Source organism: Puntigrus tetrazona, chromosome 15, assembly GCF_018831695.1.
Source record: "Puntigrus tetrazona isolate hp1 chromosome 15, ASM1883169v1, whole genome shotgun sequence".
NCBI lineage: Eukaryota > Metazoa > Chordata > Actinopteri > Cypriniformes > Cyprinidae > Puntigrus > Puntigrus tetrazona.
The window spans coordinates 1,036,180-1,057,445 of NC_056713.1; the positions used below are offsets into that span (position 1 = coordinate 1,036,180).

Genomic DNA, 21,266 nt, shown 5'->3' on the forward strand with positions numbered 1-21,266 from the left:
TGTGCGTTAATGTGTATTAGAAATAGGACATATATGTATATATTACATACGTATATTCATTCAACATCCTTTGTGAACTTAGTGCTTTAAATCTTAAAAGTGTATTATAAGTGTAAAAATTGTACATGCAGTTAATATGATATTCATGAAATAAAAAGTCTCTTGAAGTTCATAGTCATAACTAACACACTTAAACACCCTTACAAAAAGCACACTTTGAAATCATGTGAAATCAGATGCTTTAGTGAAGTCTTTTGTTGTGTTTAAAGAAGTACAAGAAGTCACTAACATATACTAAAGCGTGTTAAGTTATTGATGATCATTTTCATTAGTTTGTTATTTGATGTAACATTTAAAGTTAATATTTGTAAATGTATTAAACTGCAACTGCATAAAATAACGACATTAATCATAAATGATTGCCAGCAATGATATTTCAAAGACGTAATTATGAAATTAAATATGTACCTCAGTCATACTTAAATGGGCCAAAAAAGCAATCTTGATTTCTGTTTCACATATTGTTATATGGCTTGTCCCTTGAAAACATCAACATTAGCAACATGTTAAAGCACATCCGTTTAGGTCATATGTGTCTATCGTCTGAGTCACTTTCAGGTGCTGATTTTTACTTTGTCTTTTGCTGTAGGCCTGTCTGTTCAAACCAGACAGACCTGGCTGGAATTTCATCTTGTCATACTCTAAACGCCGCAGTTCAGATGACTGTTGTTGCCAGATTGCTCTTAGCAAAGCGTGCATGCATTTTGAGTGGTTATGATTGATCCCTAAGGAATTAGTATATGCTAATCAAAAACCCTTTTATTGGGAACATTAAAAGTGTTCAGGTGGAAAACTCGGCCGATGATTGATTCAGACAGGCTGCATCATTTTTAAAGCTGCGTTAGCGGAGCATGCAGGCGTCATAAACTAAAGCACTGTGGGCATTTTAAATAAACAGAAGAGCAGCAGTCAGCACTTTTGGTCTCATGACTCTGAAAGCTCTGATAGGATCCTGGGAAACATTAAATATTACAGTAAATATACCATTCATCCTTAAGTGTAGCCAAAACTCTTGCGCAATCTCACGCTATATCACTATCAATCTCTCCAGGGTGTTTGTTTAAGCAAATGCAGACGTTAATATTTAATACTTCGTAACGTAAGCAGAGCAGCTCACAAACAATGGCAGATGGCTCCGCTATTCTCAGCGTTTAATAAATGGTCAGGATTAAGTTCAGTCAAGTCATCTTTTTTTTTTTTTTTTTTTAAGCAATATATTGTTTCAAAGCAACTTCACTGTAAAAGCTTTGTTCGTCTTTGGACACAATTCAACATATTTAAAATATTTTGAATGAAAACCCATTTCCTCTTGACTGCAAAGTAAATAACACTGAGAACTGACAAAGCGTGACAACTGTGGTTCAACCGTAATGTTGTGAAACTATGATGATACTTTTTGTACTCGCAGAAAATAAAAAGAATAACTTTCTTTAACAATTCAGCACCATATTTGTTTGGTGAAGGCGCATGATCGTTCCCATTTAAATTGTCTGATTTGGTTTCAACAACTGTTCAGATTTTGTTATTAAATAAGTTAACAATGCTGAATATTAATAATCGGGACAAGTGCATATTACTAGCTGGCACCACAGCTGCTAAAATGATGATTGCGTTAAGATGGAAAGCTCCTCATTTCATACTTTTTCTGCACCTGTGTTATTTACTTGGTAGTCAATGGGACAGTCGCAAGCCTCCCAGTTTTCATCCAGTATATCTTAATTTGTGTTCAGAAGATGAGTGAAGCTTTTACAGGTTTGGAACGACACGGAGGGTAAGTGATTAATGAAAAAGTTCAGCTCGGCTGTGAGCAGCTCTAGGCTACAGTGTTGTTACTCAGCTTGAATCAGCTCGGTGTTGATTCAGTTCAGTTCAGTAACAGCTGTAGCTGATCTTGTGACTCCGGTCTTAATGGTTACATGTAAATATAATGTTTGTGATGAGCAGGACTATTTTCCGTCAACTGTAGTCAGATTAATTTTACATCTAGTTTGCTCAGCTGCACAAGCATCAACAATGTCAATTTCCAGCCAGGAAAAGGTCAGAAGTTCAATACAAAAATACAACTGTGTTTTGAGTGAGTCACTGAATCCTTCTACAACACTGAGGGTGACGTTTCAATAAAAAAAACAAACACATTTTTCCACATTAACTCTCATTTCCAATCATTTGTTGGTGGTCTCCATTAACCAACGGTGTATTCAGAGCTGAGGTTGTATAGTGCATATCATAACCATCCGCAATATATGAATTTTAAGGTGAGAGTTCCTTGGCTCTGTACACATGTATCTCAGTTTATCCATACAGTCTCTTTCTAAATACCTTAAGTTCAATCTTTTTACAAAGTTTGGTGTGTAGGAATACTCCAGTGTCTCTAGTTTTCTGGATTTCGTGTTTGAGTAAAGTTAAATTAAAGTAAGATATATATTTTTTAAGATCTTGACAATGGGAGAGAGAGGACTGCAACCGCTTTTGGCTTGCTTTCGCGACTCTTCCTTGATCCGATCTTCTTCTTATGGACTGACAAATGAGATTCCAGTTCGCCTGGTAACCACCACCAGAACAATACAGCTATAAACAGAATATGGGGAACCTCGCAATTAACCTTAATGCCCAAAGATTTGACTCGATCTTAGGACTTTCATCTCAGCACTCCTAGAAATCTGGGATTAGGCTGTCAGCCTCTTCAGGAATATGGCTTCACCTTAAAGCCTTTATGGAACTGTTTCTTTGTGGTCAGAATAGTGAGCTCAAAGCAGATTCTTAAAAGCGGATATGAGAGTAAGTCACCCTCAGCAGGGAAAATTTACGGCACTGTATTAGTAACGCACTCAAGGCAAAAAATCACCTATAAATGTCTTTCATAACTCCTGGTTTTGTTCAGGCAGGCTTCTTTTGCTTCAGAGCTTCATTTAGGTCATGAGGTGCAGATTTTTTTAGGATGGTATTACCTTTTGCTAAACCATATGGGTCTTGTGGTTGAGAAAATCCTGTCGTCCGAAATAAAACATGGATAATGCTGTTGCAATTGAAATTCCACAGTGAACAATATGATTTATTACTCAGTTTTGTCTGAAGTTATCTCATTCCCTAAACTGCTAACTCCCTTTAAATAAATTGAAAACAGATTTAGTAAATGAATCAGAGATCAGTCTCATTGTTTGGAAACTTGTAGGGTGCCAAGAAAAATCATCACTGTCAATGACACAACAATCCAGACTGCATTCTTTTACATGTGTTCAACTTCAAACGAAATGAATGGAAAGAATACAAGCGGGGATGAAAGTGTTTATTCCTCCTTCCTAATAGATTGTCCCGCTGTTTTGCTCCATCTCACACGAAAGCTGAAAGTACTGTATTTGGATGAAAAATCTAAGCAAAGCAAAACTTAAAATATTCAAAAACAAATTCAAAGTGCATACACTCATATAGCTGATTCTTATTAAAAGTATTAGTTTTAGCAAAAGCAAATTTAATGTTTAAAATGCCCCGTTATGATAAATGATTGGAGTCCCCAACAACAGCTTGACATGCATGCAAGGTCGAAAAAACACTTTCATTGTCTAATTAAATGCATTTATGTTTACCTTATGTGCTTAAGGACTCCCAAACAATTAGCTCGTTTTTCCAAACCCCTCCTTTGCGTGACGCTAACCTGCTGTGATTGGTCAATTGGTCTCATTTGCATTTCACGCCTGTAACCGATAAAGCGATGTTTGTTAGCGCAGTGCTGCTTTGCGTACAGCGTTACCGGGGAGCTAATGTTTCACGTTGATGGCTATTTTATATTGTATAAAGAAATATATTTCCAAGCATTTGGCATCTCTCCTAATATCCACGCAAAACGTGCGTGTTCAACATGAGAAATTCGTGGGACGCAAAAGACGATTGAATGGGTAATGCGTCGGTTTAAGGATATGTATTGGGTCAGTAAAATCTGAGAATGTGTGAATGACGAGCTGAGCCTCCAGCCTCATGCGTGTTTGTGGAAACACGGTTTCATTTCAAAGTGGTATTGATTTACAGGGTGAATCTGGAGCGGCGTTCAGTTTGAAACGGCAGAGTGAAGGAATAATTGAAAACGGATCTCGCCGAGCGCTTAATGCACGACATGCACTAGACGTGTCCGAACTTGTGACTGTTTGTATAGCTGAGCAACTGCTTTCACATTAGACAGCCGGTTAACTGTTTTTAATACATATTGTATTTATTTTACTGTCGCACTACAGGGTTTTTTCCTGTTTGTATAGAGAATGCAGAGCTCAGAGGCAAAGCTGTTTCTTTGCAGCCTGAAATTGAACCTTTTCTTGGTTTATAATATACACAAACAGCACTATGCTGTAACTCGCAAATCGTACTGTAATGTACTGTACTCAATGTACTGAATTTTGTCGTCCGTAATCTTCTGCGGATGACGTACTGCAGTCGTTTGTCTCAGAGGAATTGCTTCCCGCCACAACATTTGATTCATGAACATCTGATTTGATTCATTTCGCATATGTGTGACCTGTCAAGTGAAAAGTTATAACGAAATTCTGGCCTCTGCCCTGGCTTTATTTGAAATAAAAAGAATAAAAGCAGTTTTCTGTTCCATTCCGAAAGCTAATATCATTCGCATCTGTGTTACAACATAGCGCGCAGATCTATTTGATCCAAAAAACTTTATTGAACCAAGATGGCTATGATTTGCTCTATATATGAAGAGTTCAGATGCAGAAGTCCCAAAAATTTCTCAGGCTCCTATCTCCAGTTATTTCACTTCAGTGGCAATGGAAAGAAGCTAGAATCTACACATAGGTTAGTATTCTTATAACAATTAGAGGAGAGGGTAAGAAATTTAACATGTATTATCATTAATATGTACCTCCGCCTTTTTTCAATGGACCATAAGTAATTGGACAGTTGACTCAAAAGCCAATTCATGGACAGATGTGGGCTTTTGTTTTGTTATTTCTACATCAGTTAAGGTAGAAGGTCTGGAGCTGATTCTAAGTGGGCCATTTGTACTTGGAAGCTGTTTTTGTGAACCCACAAGGAGCTCTTCATGCAAGCAAAACAGACATTTATCAGGCTTCAAAAACAAAATTAGAAAAAAACAAAACACATCAGAGGAAAAAAATTAACAAAGACTTGAAAAAAGCTTGATTCGAAATGCTAATTATTGCATTTATAAGGGTTATTTTACCTTTTATTTTTTTATGTTATTTATTTATTCTAAATTAAATTAAAACTTATATTCAGCAACTGAACAAATGTGACCATAAAAACCTAAATTTAAATTTGTAGAAAAAGTTTTTAAATATTATTTAAAATAATTTAAAAACCTAGTTTCAATGTTCTGTTCTTTTAAACCTTCTATTCATAAAAAAACGTAATCCTGAAAATGTACCATGGTTTTCACAAAACAAAAAATCAATTACGTATAAAAATATATAAAACTTGAAGACAAAAAAGTATTTTGTAATAACCAAATTGTAATAATAATGTACATTATTTCAAATCATGAGGAGATAAGTTGTTTTCCATTGTAATAAAAATAACAATTAAAATCTATTTGGTTAAGAATCCACCTCCGGACATACTGTGAAAGTTTCCTTAACTGGAAAAAAAAACATCCTAATTTAAATTTGTATTAGTTTCTCTTTATTAGATTATTTGCCAAAGAAACAAAGTGCACATCAGTCCCCTGCCAATATTTATCCACTAATGGATAAATATTAGCAATATATGCAATATATGCTGTTTACACTAAGTGCAACTTAATGTATTCCTTTTTGACACTACTTGAATATAGCAGTTTTTTTAACAACATACTTTTTACATTAAGTACAAATAGTGATCAATTTTACTAGAATTATAGCACATATCTGCACTTTACTATCATAGTACATTTTAAAACAATTTATTTTTTTGTATTTGTTCATATATTTTTATTAAATGGATCTTTACACCTAAACTTGACCGATAAACACCTGCGAGGCATGCTAGTTTCCACTTTTTTGATTGTTTCCTTTATTTTTATTGCAAATTGCATTTCTGATCTGATACGTGACGTGAAAAGGGAGAGGAACGAGTTTGGCAAAAGTGGGATTCAAACTCCATCGCGTCAAAGAGTATATCCCTTCTATGTCTTTACCAGCTACGTCACTGTAACTGTTATTTAATGTTGTCTAACCTTACCACACATTGGTGGGCGGAGTTAGTGTAAATAGCCTCTGCCAAAAAGGCGGGCTATTTGCACTTAGTTTAAACAGACACTCTTTTTTTAATTTAGTTGCAATAAATGCTTACTCTTAGTTACAACTAACCCAAATGAAACATTATTAGTATATTAATGAACTAGCGAAAAAGCGAACACAAACCTTGTCCTAAGAGTTGTCGGATTCAAACAGTTTTATGACAATGGCCTCGTGTGGCTGCATTTTTAGTGATCTTAGAGACACTGGGCCGAATCGGTCAAGACCTGTGCTGGTTACGAACACCCCATCTTCAGGTAGACTGGGAGCCCAGTCCGGATCCAGAGTGCGAGGTTCACAACCCAAATTAAACAGGACCAGGAAGTGAATGCAGCCCCATGAGCGTAGGAAAGCTAAAGGAGGTGCGGATGTAGAATTGAGACCAGACATACTGGCATTAAAGGAAAGAAAGGTGAATCTGCCAAAGTGTAGAGCTTCTTCACGGGCACGCGATTGACTCAAAGAATGGAAGAGGGCTAGAGGATGATTCAGCTGATCCAGATCCTGAGAATGGAAATATAATATCACAAAAAAAACATTCCATTCAGGTTCAAATAACCTCTAATAAAACCTCTTATAATAAAGGTTCCAAAGCGATGCCATAAAGAAGTGTTTCAGTGAATAGTACCATTTTTTTCTCAAAGTGAAAAACATCTTTTCCTACTATAAATAACCTTTTGCCCAATGGAAAGCTCTCAAGGATGTTAAAAGTTCCTCAATGAAGCAGAGATGACAATAAAGATTCTTTATTTTAAAGAGTATCATTTCAAGCTGTGACTATAGCGATGGCGCATCGAAGATGGTTTTGTGATCTCACCTGAATTGGATTGACCTCATCTCCATATCTGATAATGGGCGTCCCAGGTAAAGTCATGATCAGGACTAGAGTCGCTCTCTGCAGCTCCCATGGTACTTTTCCACCGACCTGTGAATGGTGCAAACACATGTGGCGCTGCATACAAAGCATTCTTAGAAACATTTCTTAATAAAATTCGACCCAGACCCAGTGTTAAATACTGCAAAGATACACATGATTTGTGTGAACCACAGTGTGCCTCATTTATAAAGCTTGCATACGCTCAGATTTATCTTAGAATGTGTTTTCCCGTAAATCCATGCCAATACTCATGTTTATAAAAACTGGTTTTGATGTGAAAAATTATTAGTCGTTTACAAGGCAGAGAGCTGAAACCATCTGCAAACGGGTTCAAGATCATTTGCGATTCATAGATTTCACAACTGAAAGAGAGGCCAACATGCTTTTCGGTACGTATGGTCATTTTAGGAATCACATATATATATATATATATATATATATATATATATGTCCCACCGTCACTTCCCTTACCTGATGATCCTTCCACCTGGTCCTGCTCACAATCACCAGAGTTCTAATCACCCGCACCTGCAGCCACTTCCCGTCACCCCATATAACCCACTCACTCCATTACCTCAATGGCTGATCTCAAGACTAACGTTGCTTTTGGACAGCAAACTACATTTGGGTTTCTGGAATCATTACAAAAACCATTGTGCAAGATTCGGTCCCCTGTAGAATCTCCCTCAAACACCATACAATTACACTGAACATACCATCTTAGCAGGCTTGCTGACTAGAGGCTGTTATGCTAGAATGTTAGTTTAGCAGTCTAATGACTAGCAAAAATGGCATTAATTTGATGATTTCATGCCACTCACTGTCCAGCTCGGCCAGTGGCTTTCTGGCATCTGCAGACTGGCCTCCATGGCCTCAGCCACCTCAGCAGGAGACAACGGATGGTGTGATGGGGGGATCAGTGACTTTATAACCAGCTCCACCAGTGAACCATTAACAGCAGTGTTGGACACATTGAGTTCTGGAAGAGAATTACCTGTCTGCCTCACCATCAGTATTCTACAACGAGATAACAAGACCTCATTTATGTCTCCAAGACTTAAAGGGTTACTCGTTAACATGTCGTTCCAAAGCTTTGTTTGTCTTTGGAACACAATTTAAGATATTTTGGATGAAAACCGGGAGGGCCGAGACTTTCCTATTGACTGACATCATCAGAATAGCCCATCTGCCATCAGTGGTTCAACCCATTTTGGAGAGTGCCACGGATATGTCTTCTACATGTATTTACACTTTAATTTGAATGAAAACAGCACAGATGGCAGATTAACTATTCACAATGTCTTACGACATACTTTTCTGGATCTTAAATTGTGTTCTGAAGACAAATGATACCTTTCGTCATCTTGTGAATTAAACTCTTGCATCAGCAGATTCCACTTCATTAGGGTCTGTGAATCAAAAGTGCACATCAGTTTTTAAGCAAACGTGGGCATGGGCTCAAGTAAAACCCACACACATTTTCCACAAAACAATACACGTCAGTGTGTTGTTGTTTTTTTTTTGTTTTTGGATTACCTTTGTAGAGAAAGCTGCGTCTGTGTCACAGATCCCAAACCCTGACACACCATGCTCCAGCCAATACCTTAATGAATACTGAAGAGGAAAAAAATACCTCATCAACAATAATAAACAAAAGGTAGGCAGGAATATTGACATAAAACATTGACCTTATGAATCTAGTGAGTATTATTGTGTAGTATCATGTTTAAAAATAACGTACCACCTACAATAAACTCATACTTTAAACTTAAATGATAGTTAAAATACTTTTAACTGTGCTTTTTGAACTTGCTTCTACAGGCGTTAGAGCTTTTTTTGTGACACGTTTTTTTTAATGGGACTTGTATCCAAGCACTCTGCATTGCACCAGGTGATGTGTGTGTGTGTGTGTGTGTGTGTGTGTGTGTGTGTGATATTCCTTACTTGAATGTACTCTGATGGACTGGACCAAACATCGGTGCCATTACCCAACTCCTGCTCAAACAGATCCAGCTCGCAAAGATCCAGCATCACTCTCACACCTGAACCATATGCAAATCCACTGCATTAGTTAATATTACTTTATTGCAATTAACATAACATTGCTTAAAGGTTCACTCAAAAATGAAAATTACCCACAGTATACTCACCCCATGCCACCCTAGGTGTGTGTGTGTGTGTTTTGTCCTTTGAGATAAATACAATCACAGTTATATTTTTAAAAAAAGTTGCGGCTCTTCGAAACTTTATAATGGCAGTAAATAGGTGTTAAGATTTTAGATTCCAATTAAGTGTGTCCACCCATGGATCAGTTATTTTGTTATTTTGAAGACATCGCTTAAGCGCGCCATTAATTAAGACTGGAGAAGACTGCTGCATTATGACTAAACAGCATCATCTAGTGAATGTCAAATGTACTGTAGCACAATCCCTGATCCAAATACATGCAGAAAAGATATTTGAAAGATAACCTTTCATTTTAGGAAAGAGCGAATGCCTCTAAAACCACCGAAATACCTGCTTTGTGGCTTTCTGTGATAAGCTGCGTGAAGTGTGGAAGCGTGCCCAGACTTTGGTCGATCTCTGTCAGGTTTGGAGGGGAGACGTCGTGCTGGAACAACCCCTCCAGGATCACTGCCCCGACCCCCAGTGACTTCAGGTATGGCAGCCGCTCGGACACCACTGGATGAGAGTCAAACACCATCATATTGGGCTTCACAACTGAAGCTCGTTGCTGTTTACAAGCATTAGGCAGACTATAACTTCACTATGACACTTCACAGTTATATACCATGTTGATTTAACTGTTTTTACATTATCAGTAGTAGAGGTATTAGGGGGTCACTTTCAGAAACATCGGTGTGCTACAGCATTTCTGTCGTACTATTGATATAATTCATATACATTTGTATATAATAAATTAAGTACCCTAAAACTTTGTTTTTTAAATGTTCATTGGAATATCAGTTTTATATGCTGTAATATTTAATGGGATAGATACAATATAGAATTCATACGTTTTATTACAATGATATTTTACATGAAAACATGCCGTTTCTTTTGTTTAATTGGTGAATAAGGTAATGTAAGATACAGATATTTATCAGCTGAAGCTTTAGACATTTTTGCACTGATATTACGTATACGTAAAACTTAATACGCCTTAGACTTTGACAGGTGGGATGGATGGATGGATGGATGGATGGATGGATAAGTGTTTTGAATGTTTCGGACAGCAGTAAATGCAATAATATTGTTTATGTTATAATGAACTCACTGCTAATACGGCTGACCCCTTCGCTGTCAGCGTCCACGAAGAGAGCAGGCTGCAGGCGGTAAAACACATCCCTCTGCCACCAGTGCAGTGAAGGAGACTCCATCCGCGGGCTCTGAATGATTATTGCTATAGCAGCGCCCAGCATCATCAGCCAACCAATCCAGAAGCACAGCGCCAGACGAGAACGAAACTTCTTCCATTCTGGTCCTCCTGCGCACTTCTCCAGCTCTTCCCTGCTCAGGGGCTTCCAGACGGGCCGCTGGATGTCTGGGATAAGGAGAGGCAGGCTCTCTGAGCTGTCCACATCGATGAATCGCCCTCCAGCAGATACACTGCCGTAGCCTGGATCTCCTTCGACCTTCAGTGTCATACCTGCTCTCGCTAGACGCTAGGAGCCGAGGAAAACAGGTTTGCATGTGACTTTATGGATGTGGAAGTATCCCACAGTACCGCCATCGGCACAAACAACGCAGAACTATGTTTCGTTTAATTGTCAACATTTTTTAGGTTTTTGTAGTGATCAAAAAGTATAGTGTTTAAAGTATTTAAAGTGCCCCGTTACAGTTTTTTTTTTGGTTTGAATGAAAATGCGCCAGTATTTTGCTTAGTATTTGTTGAACAAACAAGGTCAAAATAAATACATGTTGTTGGGGAATCCCAAAAACTAATGAACCTTTCATAACCAATAAAAATATTTTTTTATGATTTTTCATTCTTTGTTGAATATCTCTGGAACAAACATTAAGCCCAACTAATTTCAAATTAAAACTAAAGTTCAAATACAAGTTAAAATACAAGCTTAGTGTCACGAAGTTTGTCAATAAGTAAAGGGTTTTTTTTTCAGTTTTGGTTGGTTACACACTTCAAAACAGAAGAAACAGAACTCACGAAACAATTAAGTAATATTATATTAGTAAGTTATGTATGTTATAAAATGACTACATTTATACAATTATTACATACATTCTAATATAGCTTCATAATATAGCCTATATACCCACAAGTAAACAAATATCAATCAGAATGATTGGTTCCCATAACTTCTAATCAGAGTTATTGACATTAAAATCTAAAAGAAAAAATATCATTATTTGAAAATAAAGAAAATCAGCATTTCTTTTTTTTTTTACTTTAAGTAAAAAAAAAAAAAACTACAACTAAATACAGTGATACAGCAAAAAAATATAATTTAATCTAATTTAATAAAAACTGTAGACAAAATAATACAATTTGCAAAAATAAGAAAATATTTATGAATACCAAAATATGAACCAAAACCAATAGTGTATAAATGATACAAAAATAACAATCCTATTAATCTCTGTTGACTTGATATCATCTATCAGTAAATATTCTAGTAGTATTTTTAAATGGGAATTCTGCTTAGCTTTTAAAAAAGCTTTGAGATTAAACAAGTCTGCAACACACCCATGACAAATTAGGACATTTATAACAGTTAAAGCATTTAATTTCATGCTACAACCTCAGTCAAGATGAAAAGATGAAAAGCGTGAAGTCCTTCCGACAATGAATCACACTAAAACAAGATATTCAGACTTTTGTACTCACCTGTGCTCACGTTCGACAGCGCGGTCTCTCTCTCTCTGACCGTGACCGTTTTTTTTAGTTTCAGTTTTTAGTTTATTGTCATGACAAACACGCCGATGTTGTTGCGGTGAAGAACAGGTTCGACTTCAGCGTGTTCAGTGATCGAATGCTCTCGTGTCCCTGAACTTCGTTACCTTCTTCGAGCATTAAAGTATGACAGTAACACCGAAGATGAGGTTTCAGTAATTAGTACAGAGGTGTGGCGGCCCGTAACACTTCAGTCACACATTCTACAGAGGTTATGGTACATTCTCTGTGGGCTAAAAGACCCTCTAAATTAACTTTGCTTCTATTACAGTAAACACACCTAAATAGAGGATCGCACAAAGGCAAACATGTTGTCAAAGCTGGGATCTATTGTAAAGCATTACCTTTTATCTATATCAGATTAGGAGAATTATAATTTCTACGTCTAATCTTTCCCCATGCAGTAGTACGCTTTCAATTATTAAATAACTTAACATATACTAAATAAATGCATGCTAACTTATGTTGTGCCTTTTCAATGCACACAAAATTAGACAATTTATCCACTCATCATTAACAAACAAATATTGTAAAACACTCTGAGCTCTTCCTGTAACAATTTAGACTTTAAAAATGACAGAGACATTGAGTTCTTTTTAAAAAAATTAGTTTATCATGTTATGTATAATGAAATCAACATATGTGTAGTCTAGTAAAAGAGAGATAGAGAGAGACAGAGAGAAGTAAATGTATAGTTCAAGTACCCTTTATCATGTTTTACGTTATTTTGAATATATTGTGCAGTATTATTGGTATAAATCTAAGCTCTCTGTAAGTAAAGAGAGCTCAATATCTATAATAAATAAATAGACACTTACACTAAATATTATATATGTAAATCTTGGTCAATCATGAAATTAATTTTAAGTTCAATGTTACTTAAAATAACTGTAAATACATTTAGAAAAGTGTTACTAAAAAAAAAAACTAAAAAAGTACATTTAATTAAAGGTGATTTTGTGTAATTCAGTGGGTTTGCTTACTTTTATCCCATCCAAGTCTATAGATAATCAAGTATTAATTTAATTTCAATTTTGCATTATATATATATATATATATATATATATATATATATATATATATATATATATATATATATATATATATATAGTTGTTTATTGTAAAAAGAACACCTACAATTCCATTTGGTGGCACATCATTTCACCTTTAAGTAAAGTATAAACTTTTTTTCACTTTTTTTCATAAAAAGCTTTACATAGTGTCGCCGTTAAATGCTTCACCTCATTGAAAGCATATCATAAATCATTATCTTCCCCCTATTTCTGTTTCCATGTTGACAATACACAACATCGATTTAAAAATGAAATAGTTTGGCTAAACATTTGACCTCTGTAAAGCAGCTGGCACACAAATGTCCTCCTGGCATGGATTATTAATCTACAGAGATTCAAGGCTTGAGTCCGTCTCCAACATAATGGCCGCTAGGTGGAGTCATCCGAGCCGCCAATGTCCTTAAAGAACGACAAAAAAAATGTTATTTGTAAAATGAACTTTTGCATTTCATATTTAAAGACACATTAAATGAAATAAAATGTTGATTAATTAATAAATTATTATTTTTAAATAAAGTATCTTTTCGTACGTACCATCGGCTCAACAGATCTAAAGGCTGCTGCGTATTTCTGATACGCGCCAATTATGCAATCTTTCCTGCAGACAAACAAAACGGAGATTGAGAGAAAAACCCGAGCGCTAGTCACTTATACAGTAGTGTCCACTAAGTATCACTTACTTGCATGAGATTCCTCCACTCGGTGGGAGGCCAGGAATATCTTCAGACGCCAAGAATTTCATCACATAGAGCAGGTCAGGTTCCTCGTCTTTAGATCTGATCAGGTTAATGATCTCTGAGTAGCACAAAAGAAGAAAATACTTTTATATACACAATCATTTATAGAGATAGTTTATCTAATGTGTTATAAAGTTGCCCCTATTATGTGTAATGAAAGGTTCGTATTTTGGTTTGAGGAGTTCAAAAAACACTCTCATTGTTTTATGTCACCTTGCTTGCTTAGTGGCTCACAAACAATTTTGAGGTGACTTGTCCGTTTGGTTTCTTTAAAGGCCACGTTCACGCAGCATACGGTTGTTTTTGGGATTTACAACCGTATTTTTATCAGCCCGTATTTTTCTTACAGACGTGTTTAGATTTCTGACTATGAACGTGCAACGCAATGCCCGTATTCCCTTCTAGTAACCATAGTAACCATAATTAATATCAAAGATGGCGACGTCCGTAGAACCGAAAGCGTCATCAGTTTCTGACACGAAAAGAGTCCCATTTAGCCGCGATTCTTTCTTCAAACCTTCATTAACCGAGAGCGGCTTTTAAATTTGGGTGGAGAGCGGAGCATTTGAACACAAAACTGACAGGAGCGGCTTTAAAACTTTAAAATGTCACTCAGTTTATTTCTCCTTCACTGTATATGACCCAAAATACACGGTAGACGTTAGGCTTTTGTGCGGCCTAGCGGCTCTCTCGCAGTGTATGACGCAACAGACAACTAGTTGCCCAGTACATAACCGAGCACATAGCACTCAAAAACGGGACTGACAACCGTATTCTACTGCTGTGTGAACGTGGCCGTTTTCATTTCATCATGCCTTATAAATGTCCGATAAAGCAATGTTTGCGAAGATGATAACATAAAGACGATCGGTGAACAATATCGTCCGTTTATACTCGGCACACACGCATCTGCCGCTTTAAATTCTCGAGCTAGTGAGAACAGGACGGATTCTGATTGGCTGTCAATGTTTGCGTCGTTCATCAGGAAAAAGTCGTTCTGAAAACCTAACATTGTTTTTCTGTCATTTATCGCTAGCGTTGTGGTATGGACTCAGCTATGCATTAATAATAAAAAAAAAAAAAAAAAAAAAACGATAAATAAATTGGACTGTGTTTTTATAGTTATCGTTGTCGTTATCATGCCTTTACCCGAGAAACAGCTATTTAAACGCTTTAATGTTTTATGTTGACGTCAACGTGGCTTAGGAACATTTTATTTTTAAAAACAACGTTTTAATGACTCAGAGTTAACTTTCAATGACTTTCAGATTTCAGATTTAAAACTTTGCGGGATGTTTTCATTCACTCAGAGGTAGTTTTCAAAAATCCATAATGGGGGCACTTGAGAAGTGCATTTTTTTTACTGCTGAAATTACCTTCCACTTTCTGCTCAATCACGTGCTCTAACTCTACCTCCTGCTGCAGTGCCTCTGGGGTCACTTTGGGGGCGCCGTCGAAGCAGATAATGATAATGCTGATGTTATCTAAACTTCCCTGCAAGGTAAGAATTTAAAATCACAAAAAAATCAATCGAAGAAATAAACAATGTACCAATGTACTTCAGCAATACTAGAAAGCACTAATACATAAATATGCATGAATTAAGCATGTTCATAGGCAGCTAATGCCAGTTATAAACGAAAGGAACCTTGGCCTGGTCGAGTAGCTGGTTATTATTCTGGATATCCCTTAACCTGCAGTCTGAATCTTATTTGTAATCTCCTCTCGCTCTCTGCTGTAATCATTCTATTTAAAGAACGGTGTCTACATAGAACAGGTCAAGCTGATTCTATTATGCACTCTGTAATCTTCCTCGCCTCAACATGCGGCAGGGAAATATCATTATATAAAATTACATAACCCAAACGCCTAATCATTTTAAGTAACAAGGCATCGCTAAACTTGTTAAATGTTTGAGAGGGTGATGGTGTTACTGGCAATTCAATATCGACTTTTTCAGCAGGTTTGAGTTACTGTCTTGCCGGTCGTGGACTAATGACTAGCAATAAATAAAAGCATATTGATGCAATGATTCTCACACAGTGAGAAATAGAAGCTATTTCCTGTTTAGTTGCAAAGCGTCTGACATTTATTCTTGTATTAAATCAGCTTTACAACATCTTATAGTTAAGTAGAAAATAGTGTAAAATGTGTCTAGACTTTATGATAGATGTAGAAATAAGTTGATGTATTTCTAAGATGCTAAGTGGCTCAAAAAAAAAGAGAAATGAAATTAACAGAATTTTGACAAACCATCAATTTGGTTGTTTTGGTTATTTGCCATATACAATGTATACCATACAACATATAAACAGAACACAAAATATCCCACAATGCATAGTTTTTTAATATTATTTATATATTATTAATATTTTGAATTAGCTTTGGTTTTGTCTTTTTAAATGTAGTTTTAATGTAGGTTGTAATGATTTTGTTTTCTCATTATTTAAATCATTAAATCTCATCATTTTATTTAGCATATGTAATTGATTTAAAATTTTCATCATATTTTTTCAATTGGTAATGTATTTCAGTCATATTCCAAAGCATCTTATTTCGATTATTTTTAAATGCTTTGTTCATTCATTTATTTTGATATCATTTCAGCTATATTTCTATTAAAGAAAACTAAATATAATAGTACAATAGTACTAATTATAATTGTTATAAGTTTTAGTTTTAAGTTTTGATGACTGTATTTGTGAGATACAACTTTTTTTATTTGTCAGCTTTTTCATATTATTTGAAATGTAAATGTAAATGAATGAAAACAATTTGAATAGTTTGACGATAACATCTTAGGCCATCAGGAAATTGTATTGGCAAATGGCTGAGCCAATGGGATCCTCTCACTGCTGTTACCAACCTTATAGAGGCAGAGGTCAATGACCTGTGAGCAGATCTCCCTCAGATCATCGCAAACATGGAGACGGTTGCGCACAAACGCACACAGCTCCTCATTCCCGATGGCGTCCCAGACTCCATCGCACGCCACCACCAGGAACTCATCCTCTGGGCTTCGCTGTAGCTCGTACACCTCTGGTTCGGGCGAGACCAGCTGTTCGGTCTGAGTCCTCCACTCCACCTCCTTAAAATCGAAGTCTCCCAGAGCTCGGGACACGGCCAGCGAGCCGTTGATGCGCTGCAAGGTGACGGAGCCACCGGCGTTCTGGATGCGCTCTTTCTCGCGGGGATTGATGGGTTTGTGGTCCTCTGTATAGAAGACCACCTGGCCGTCGCGGCAAAGGAAGGTCCGTGAATCGCCGCAGTTGATGAAGTAGATGTTTCGCGGAGAGATCATGACAGCGGTTGCTGTCGACCCGCTGTGGTCCCAGGTCTCGTTGCGGGCCAGGGTGTGCATGTGGCGGTCTATGTTGAGGAACCCTTCTCTGACGCCGTCTTTGACCTGGTCTATATCTTCATCCACCGTCACACAGCCTGATTACACAATCATTTAACAAGGTCAAGCACAGTGACATGAGGCCTGCCCAGTAACCTTTTTGGACCCCTATCTAAAAATATAAAGGCAGATACTTTTTTTGTACATTGTACATAGAACGGCTCATTTATAGTATGGAAGAGTGTTTTTTTCAAAAAAATAATCTGTAATACCTAGCTTATTCATTATTATCTTTATTTATTTCTTTTCCAGTGACATTATTTAATGTGATTCAACATATTTGACTGGCCATCGACAAACTTAGCATTATGAGACGATAACCACTGTTGTAATACTTTTTAAATATTGATTTAAAAGCTTTTTTTTTATACTTAAAAACAAAGATCATGATTTTACATTATTATAAATTGAATGATATGATTATCATTGAATAAGTGGTATGTGCTTCTTATTTTATATAAAACAGGTGCCATTTACAGTAGAACATAAAATTAGAGTTGGTCAAAATGAAAAAAAAAAGATGACGTGCTTTTAGACATGTTTATTTTAATTTTTAGACAACAAAATACTTCAGCTTACTTTAACTTACTTTAACGTCAGAAGAGTTAAGTAATCTATATTTTGTGGAATAGCCCTAAATTATTAATCACAAAAAATGAAAACAGTAACTAAATAAGTAAAGGAAGGAAGCAAACAAGCAATATTTTTTTATTTGGAATATGATTAGAATTTGGTCAGAGCTTTATGGAATTAAAATATATATATATATATATATATATATATATATATATATATATAGAGAGAGAGAGAGTAGAGTAGAATAGAGTATCAGTAATGTATTATGACAAGATTAAACACTCAATTTTCAGCTGAAGGCATTTCATTACTGAATGTAGAGACATCATCTTTATGAGCTTAGTTTTAATAGGATCTAGGTTTTAATAATCAAATCATAACGATAATTAAGTATATATATATATATATATATATATATATATATATATATATATATATATATATATATATATATATATATATATATATATATATATATATATATATATATATATATATATATATATATATATAGAGAGAGAGAGAAACTAATAAGGTAATAATAGTAATAATAATAATAGGTTTTTATTTATTTATTTATAGAATAACAGATATAAACATATTGGGGTTTGGCTGTACAGTAATTCTGCAAGTTACTGTTTTTAAGTATAGTAACACCAAAACCAAGATTCTTACATTTTGATTTGACTTAATTTTGACTAATGCCACTATTTTTTTCATTTAAGACACTGACTAACAATAATAATAACAGCTGCTTAGATGAAACACCAGCAAATTATTGTGCAATTACATTTAAAATTGTACATTTAAAAAAATCTAGTTTACATTTTTCAGTTGTTGAAACATAAAAGCACAACATCACTAACTGTTTGAAAATTCTATCATTTTACCTTCAAGACTGGCAATCTGCGTATAATCAGTGAGTACCTGTGTCGAGAATGAAATCCAGTAGGTGTCTGGAGCAGTACTGAGCCACCGTTCTCCCCGCATGTCCATCGTACACGGCAAAATAGCTCCAGTCTGGCAAGGCATGGGTCATCTGTGGCATGCAGGTGTGAGAATCCTCCATCTGGGCTCTCCAGCCCTGCATACTGGCCAAGCCGTAGTTTACACCCCATTTCGAACCGCCTTCTGCCATATCTTTCTCCAAAATGGGCCTCTCTAAATAGGGTCTACCCACGTCCTCTTCGTTTTCGAAGTACTCATCATCAGCTCCCGGCTCCCGTCGGCCTCCCTTGAAGAAGAAGGTCACCATCTTCTCGGTTTCCTTCACCAGCTGCCTCAGGAATGAGGGCACCTCCATGGTGCTGGCCCGCCTGGCAGTTCTCATGGCCACCCGGATCCTCCGCTTCAGTCTCCTACTGTTTCTCAGACTACTCTTTTTGGTCCTGCGAAGCCGATCCAGTGCCTCTTGTTGAGTTTGGGCCAAAAAAGGAGGGACGGTTGCTGGACAAACAGTGTTTAGTGTCCTAAATGTGTTGTCATTCGAGCAAACCTGTGTTGTTCCCAATGAAATCCATTGGACTGGTCCACTGATATGAATTCTGGGTGTGTTTGTTACATTTGCCAAGCCTTTGCCAAGTTCTGATTGGCTAATCTATTTATGTTCACTCATCCTCAGACAGTGTTCTGTTTTTCCCTCATGTAATCCCTGCTTCGTAATGTGTGTGGATTAGCTAGCGTTCACACATGCACTTGATGAACTACACAGTGAGCCTTTTACGTTTGGTTTTTAACAGTGTATTCATGAAATATGTTGTCGTATCCAATATAGTCTAATTACTGTTGAAAACAACTTGATATTTATAATTAAAAAGGCCACTTTTTGTACTTTGCTGCACTGATTTATCATCATCCAAAAAAAAAAAATAGTATATTGTATGTAATATGTGTGTCCTGTGTATATTTGTTATGTATTATAATTACATACACATGCATATATATGTTTGAGAAAAATATACATTTTATATTTTATATTTACATTTTATTGCTTATATATTAAATGTATTTATATACAATATAAATTTTGAATATGAATTACTGCTACGATAATAATATATGTGTGTGTGATATATAATATATGTGTATGTATATATATATATATATATATATATATATATGCATATGTGTGTGTTTGTATACTGTGTATTTATTATGTCTATGTAAATACAAACATGCATATATGTAAGAAAAATATGTTATATTAAATATATTTATATGCTGTTAAATATAATATATATATATATATATATATATATATATATATATATATATATATATATACACACAGACATAAATATTTTCAAATGTCAAAAACGTATCAAAAGTAAAAGTATTTATATTATTATATATATATAAATATATATATATATATATGCAAAATAGTAAACATACATATATAATGTAAAGAAAATACTTATTTTGAATGTGATTAATCACGATTAATCGTTTGACAGTCATCGCACAAACGTATAATTCACTGTTAAGTAAGCATTGCATTTCACAAATTTTTTGAGTAAAATGGTTGAATAGCTAGTTAGCATGTCTCTTAAGGTAACTGTCTTTATGAATCGCAGGAAGTGTCCTTCTTAGCAAGGCCCAGTTCTTGGAAGGCTTGCAGATTACCTGTATTTAAGTAGCGTAGGTGTGTGACGTTTGGATTTGAGCCATTCATCCACAATGGGTGATTAAAGTGAGCAAGGGCATTTCACGACCCCGACATTCAAACCAGTGAAACTACGGTTACATAACAGACACACTGACTCGACTTGTTCAGAGATTCTGTTTTTGTGTTTGTAGTCTTTTTTGTGTTTGTAGCGTGTGCACACAGCTATAGCTCTACTAATGCTTACCGAAGAGATAAAGAACATTATCACATACATATTTTAAATAAATAACAATGTCAAATGATATTTTGAGTCTGGCTAAGCAATGGATTTACATTTACTATGAATTATTCATATTTCTGCTTTATTGTCAAGACAATGACATTGTTGACTACACTGAAAGCTCAACGAGACAAACTCAGACAAAGACAAGACAAACTCAGGATTCAATCAAAGGAGTAAATTTAATGAAGTAAGGCATTCATCAGCGTGTAGCCGTCAGTAGAACTCAGGAACTGAAAATGTCTTCTGTCTCTGAATTGCCTGCTGGAGATGGACATGAGTTCCCACACCCTCTCGCTCTCACGGAACCAGGAGTCTACCACTGGGACTTCCGCTTGATCACCGGTCTAGGGAAACAGAGGGGGTTGGTAACCTAGGACACATTGGAAAGGAGTTAGACCGATAGTGCGCTGACGGAGGGAGATTTGGGAGTATTCTGCTTAGGGTAGAAACTAGCTTCAGCTGTCCTGATGTTGATGACAGTAGGCCCGGAGATATCGACCGATTTTC

The 21,266-nt window shown here is 35.9% G+C and overlaps 2 protein-coding genes across 3 annotated transcripts; both read right to left on the reverse strand.

Moving 5' to 3' along the window:
- Positions 1-5,683: 5,683 nt before the first annotated feature.
- si:dkey-202g17.3 (4F2 cell-surface antigen heavy chain) lies at positions 5,684-12,214 on the reverse strand. 2 transcript variants are annotated; one of them, XM_043258241.1, is made up of 9 exons: positions 12,017-12,214; positions 10,448-10,835; positions 9,688-9,852; positions 9,115-9,212; positions 8,707-8,784; positions 8,524-8,579; positions 7,992-8,187; positions 7,111-7,218; positions 5,684-6,797 (listed from the first exon to the last, which is right to left on the reverse strand). In XM_043258241.1, the coding sequence occupies exons 2-9, from the start codon at positions 10,815-10,817 to the stop codon at positions 6,426-6,428; spliced, it is 1,443 nt and encodes a 480-aa protein (XP_043114176.1). In that variant the 5' UTR covers positions 10,818-10,835; positions 12,017-12,214; the 3' UTR covers positions 5,684-6,425. The 2 variants fall into 2 exon arrangements, with proteins under 2 accessions (XP_043114176.1, XP_043114177.1); XM_043258242.1 differs by lacking the exon at positions 12,017-12,214 and adding an exon at positions 11,931-11,999.
- A 1,119-nt stretch (positions 12,215-13,333) lies between these two features.
- Positions 13,334-19,251, reverse strand: ppm1na (protein phosphatase, Mg2+/Mn2+ dependent, 1Na (putative)). The gene is made up of 6 exons (XM_043259555.1): positions 18,796-19,251; positions 16,759-17,330; positions 15,269-15,386; positions 13,836-13,950; positions 13,690-13,753; positions 13,334-13,554 (listed from the first exon to the last, which is right to left on the reverse strand). The coding sequence occupies exons 1-6, from the start codon at positions 19,196-19,198 to the stop codon at positions 13,525-13,527; spliced, it is 1,302 nt and encodes a 433-aa protein (XP_043115490.1). The 5' UTR covers positions 19,199-19,251; the 3' UTR covers positions 13,334-13,524.
- Between the last annotated feature and the right edge of the window lie 2,015 nt (positions 19,252-21,266).

What these genes read in the sequence shown, in the direction of transcription:
- si:dkey-202g17.3 (XM_043258241.1), bottom strand. Translation starts at nt 10,817, where the DNA reads ATGACACTGAAGGTCGAAGGAGATCCAGGCTACGGCAGTGTATCTGCT. An exon ending in AATTCACAAGATGACGAAAG is followed by an intron (nt 8,188 to 8,523) that starts GTATCATTTGTC and finishes ATCTCGTTGTAG; the next exon opens with AATACTGATGGTGAGGCAGA. An exon ending in ATGAGGTCAATCCAATTCAG is followed by an intron (nt 6,798 to 7,110) that starts GTGAGATCACAA and finishes TTCCATTCTCAG; the next exon opens with GATCTGGATCAGCTGAATCA.
- ppm1na (XM_043259555.1), bottom strand. Translation starts at nt 19,198, where the DNA reads ATGAGAACTGCCAGGCGGGCCAGCACCATGGAGGTGCCCTCATTCCTG. An exon ending in AGTGGAGGAATCTCATGCAA is followed by an intron (nt 13,754 to 13,835) that starts GTAAGTGATACT and finishes GTTTGTCTGCAG; the next exon opens with GAAAGATTGCATAATTGGCG. An exon ending in TTAGATCTGTTGAGCCGATG is followed by an intron (nt 13,555 to 13,689) that starts GTACGTACGAAA and finishes TCGTTCTTTAAG; the next exon opens with GACATTGGCGGCTCGGATGA.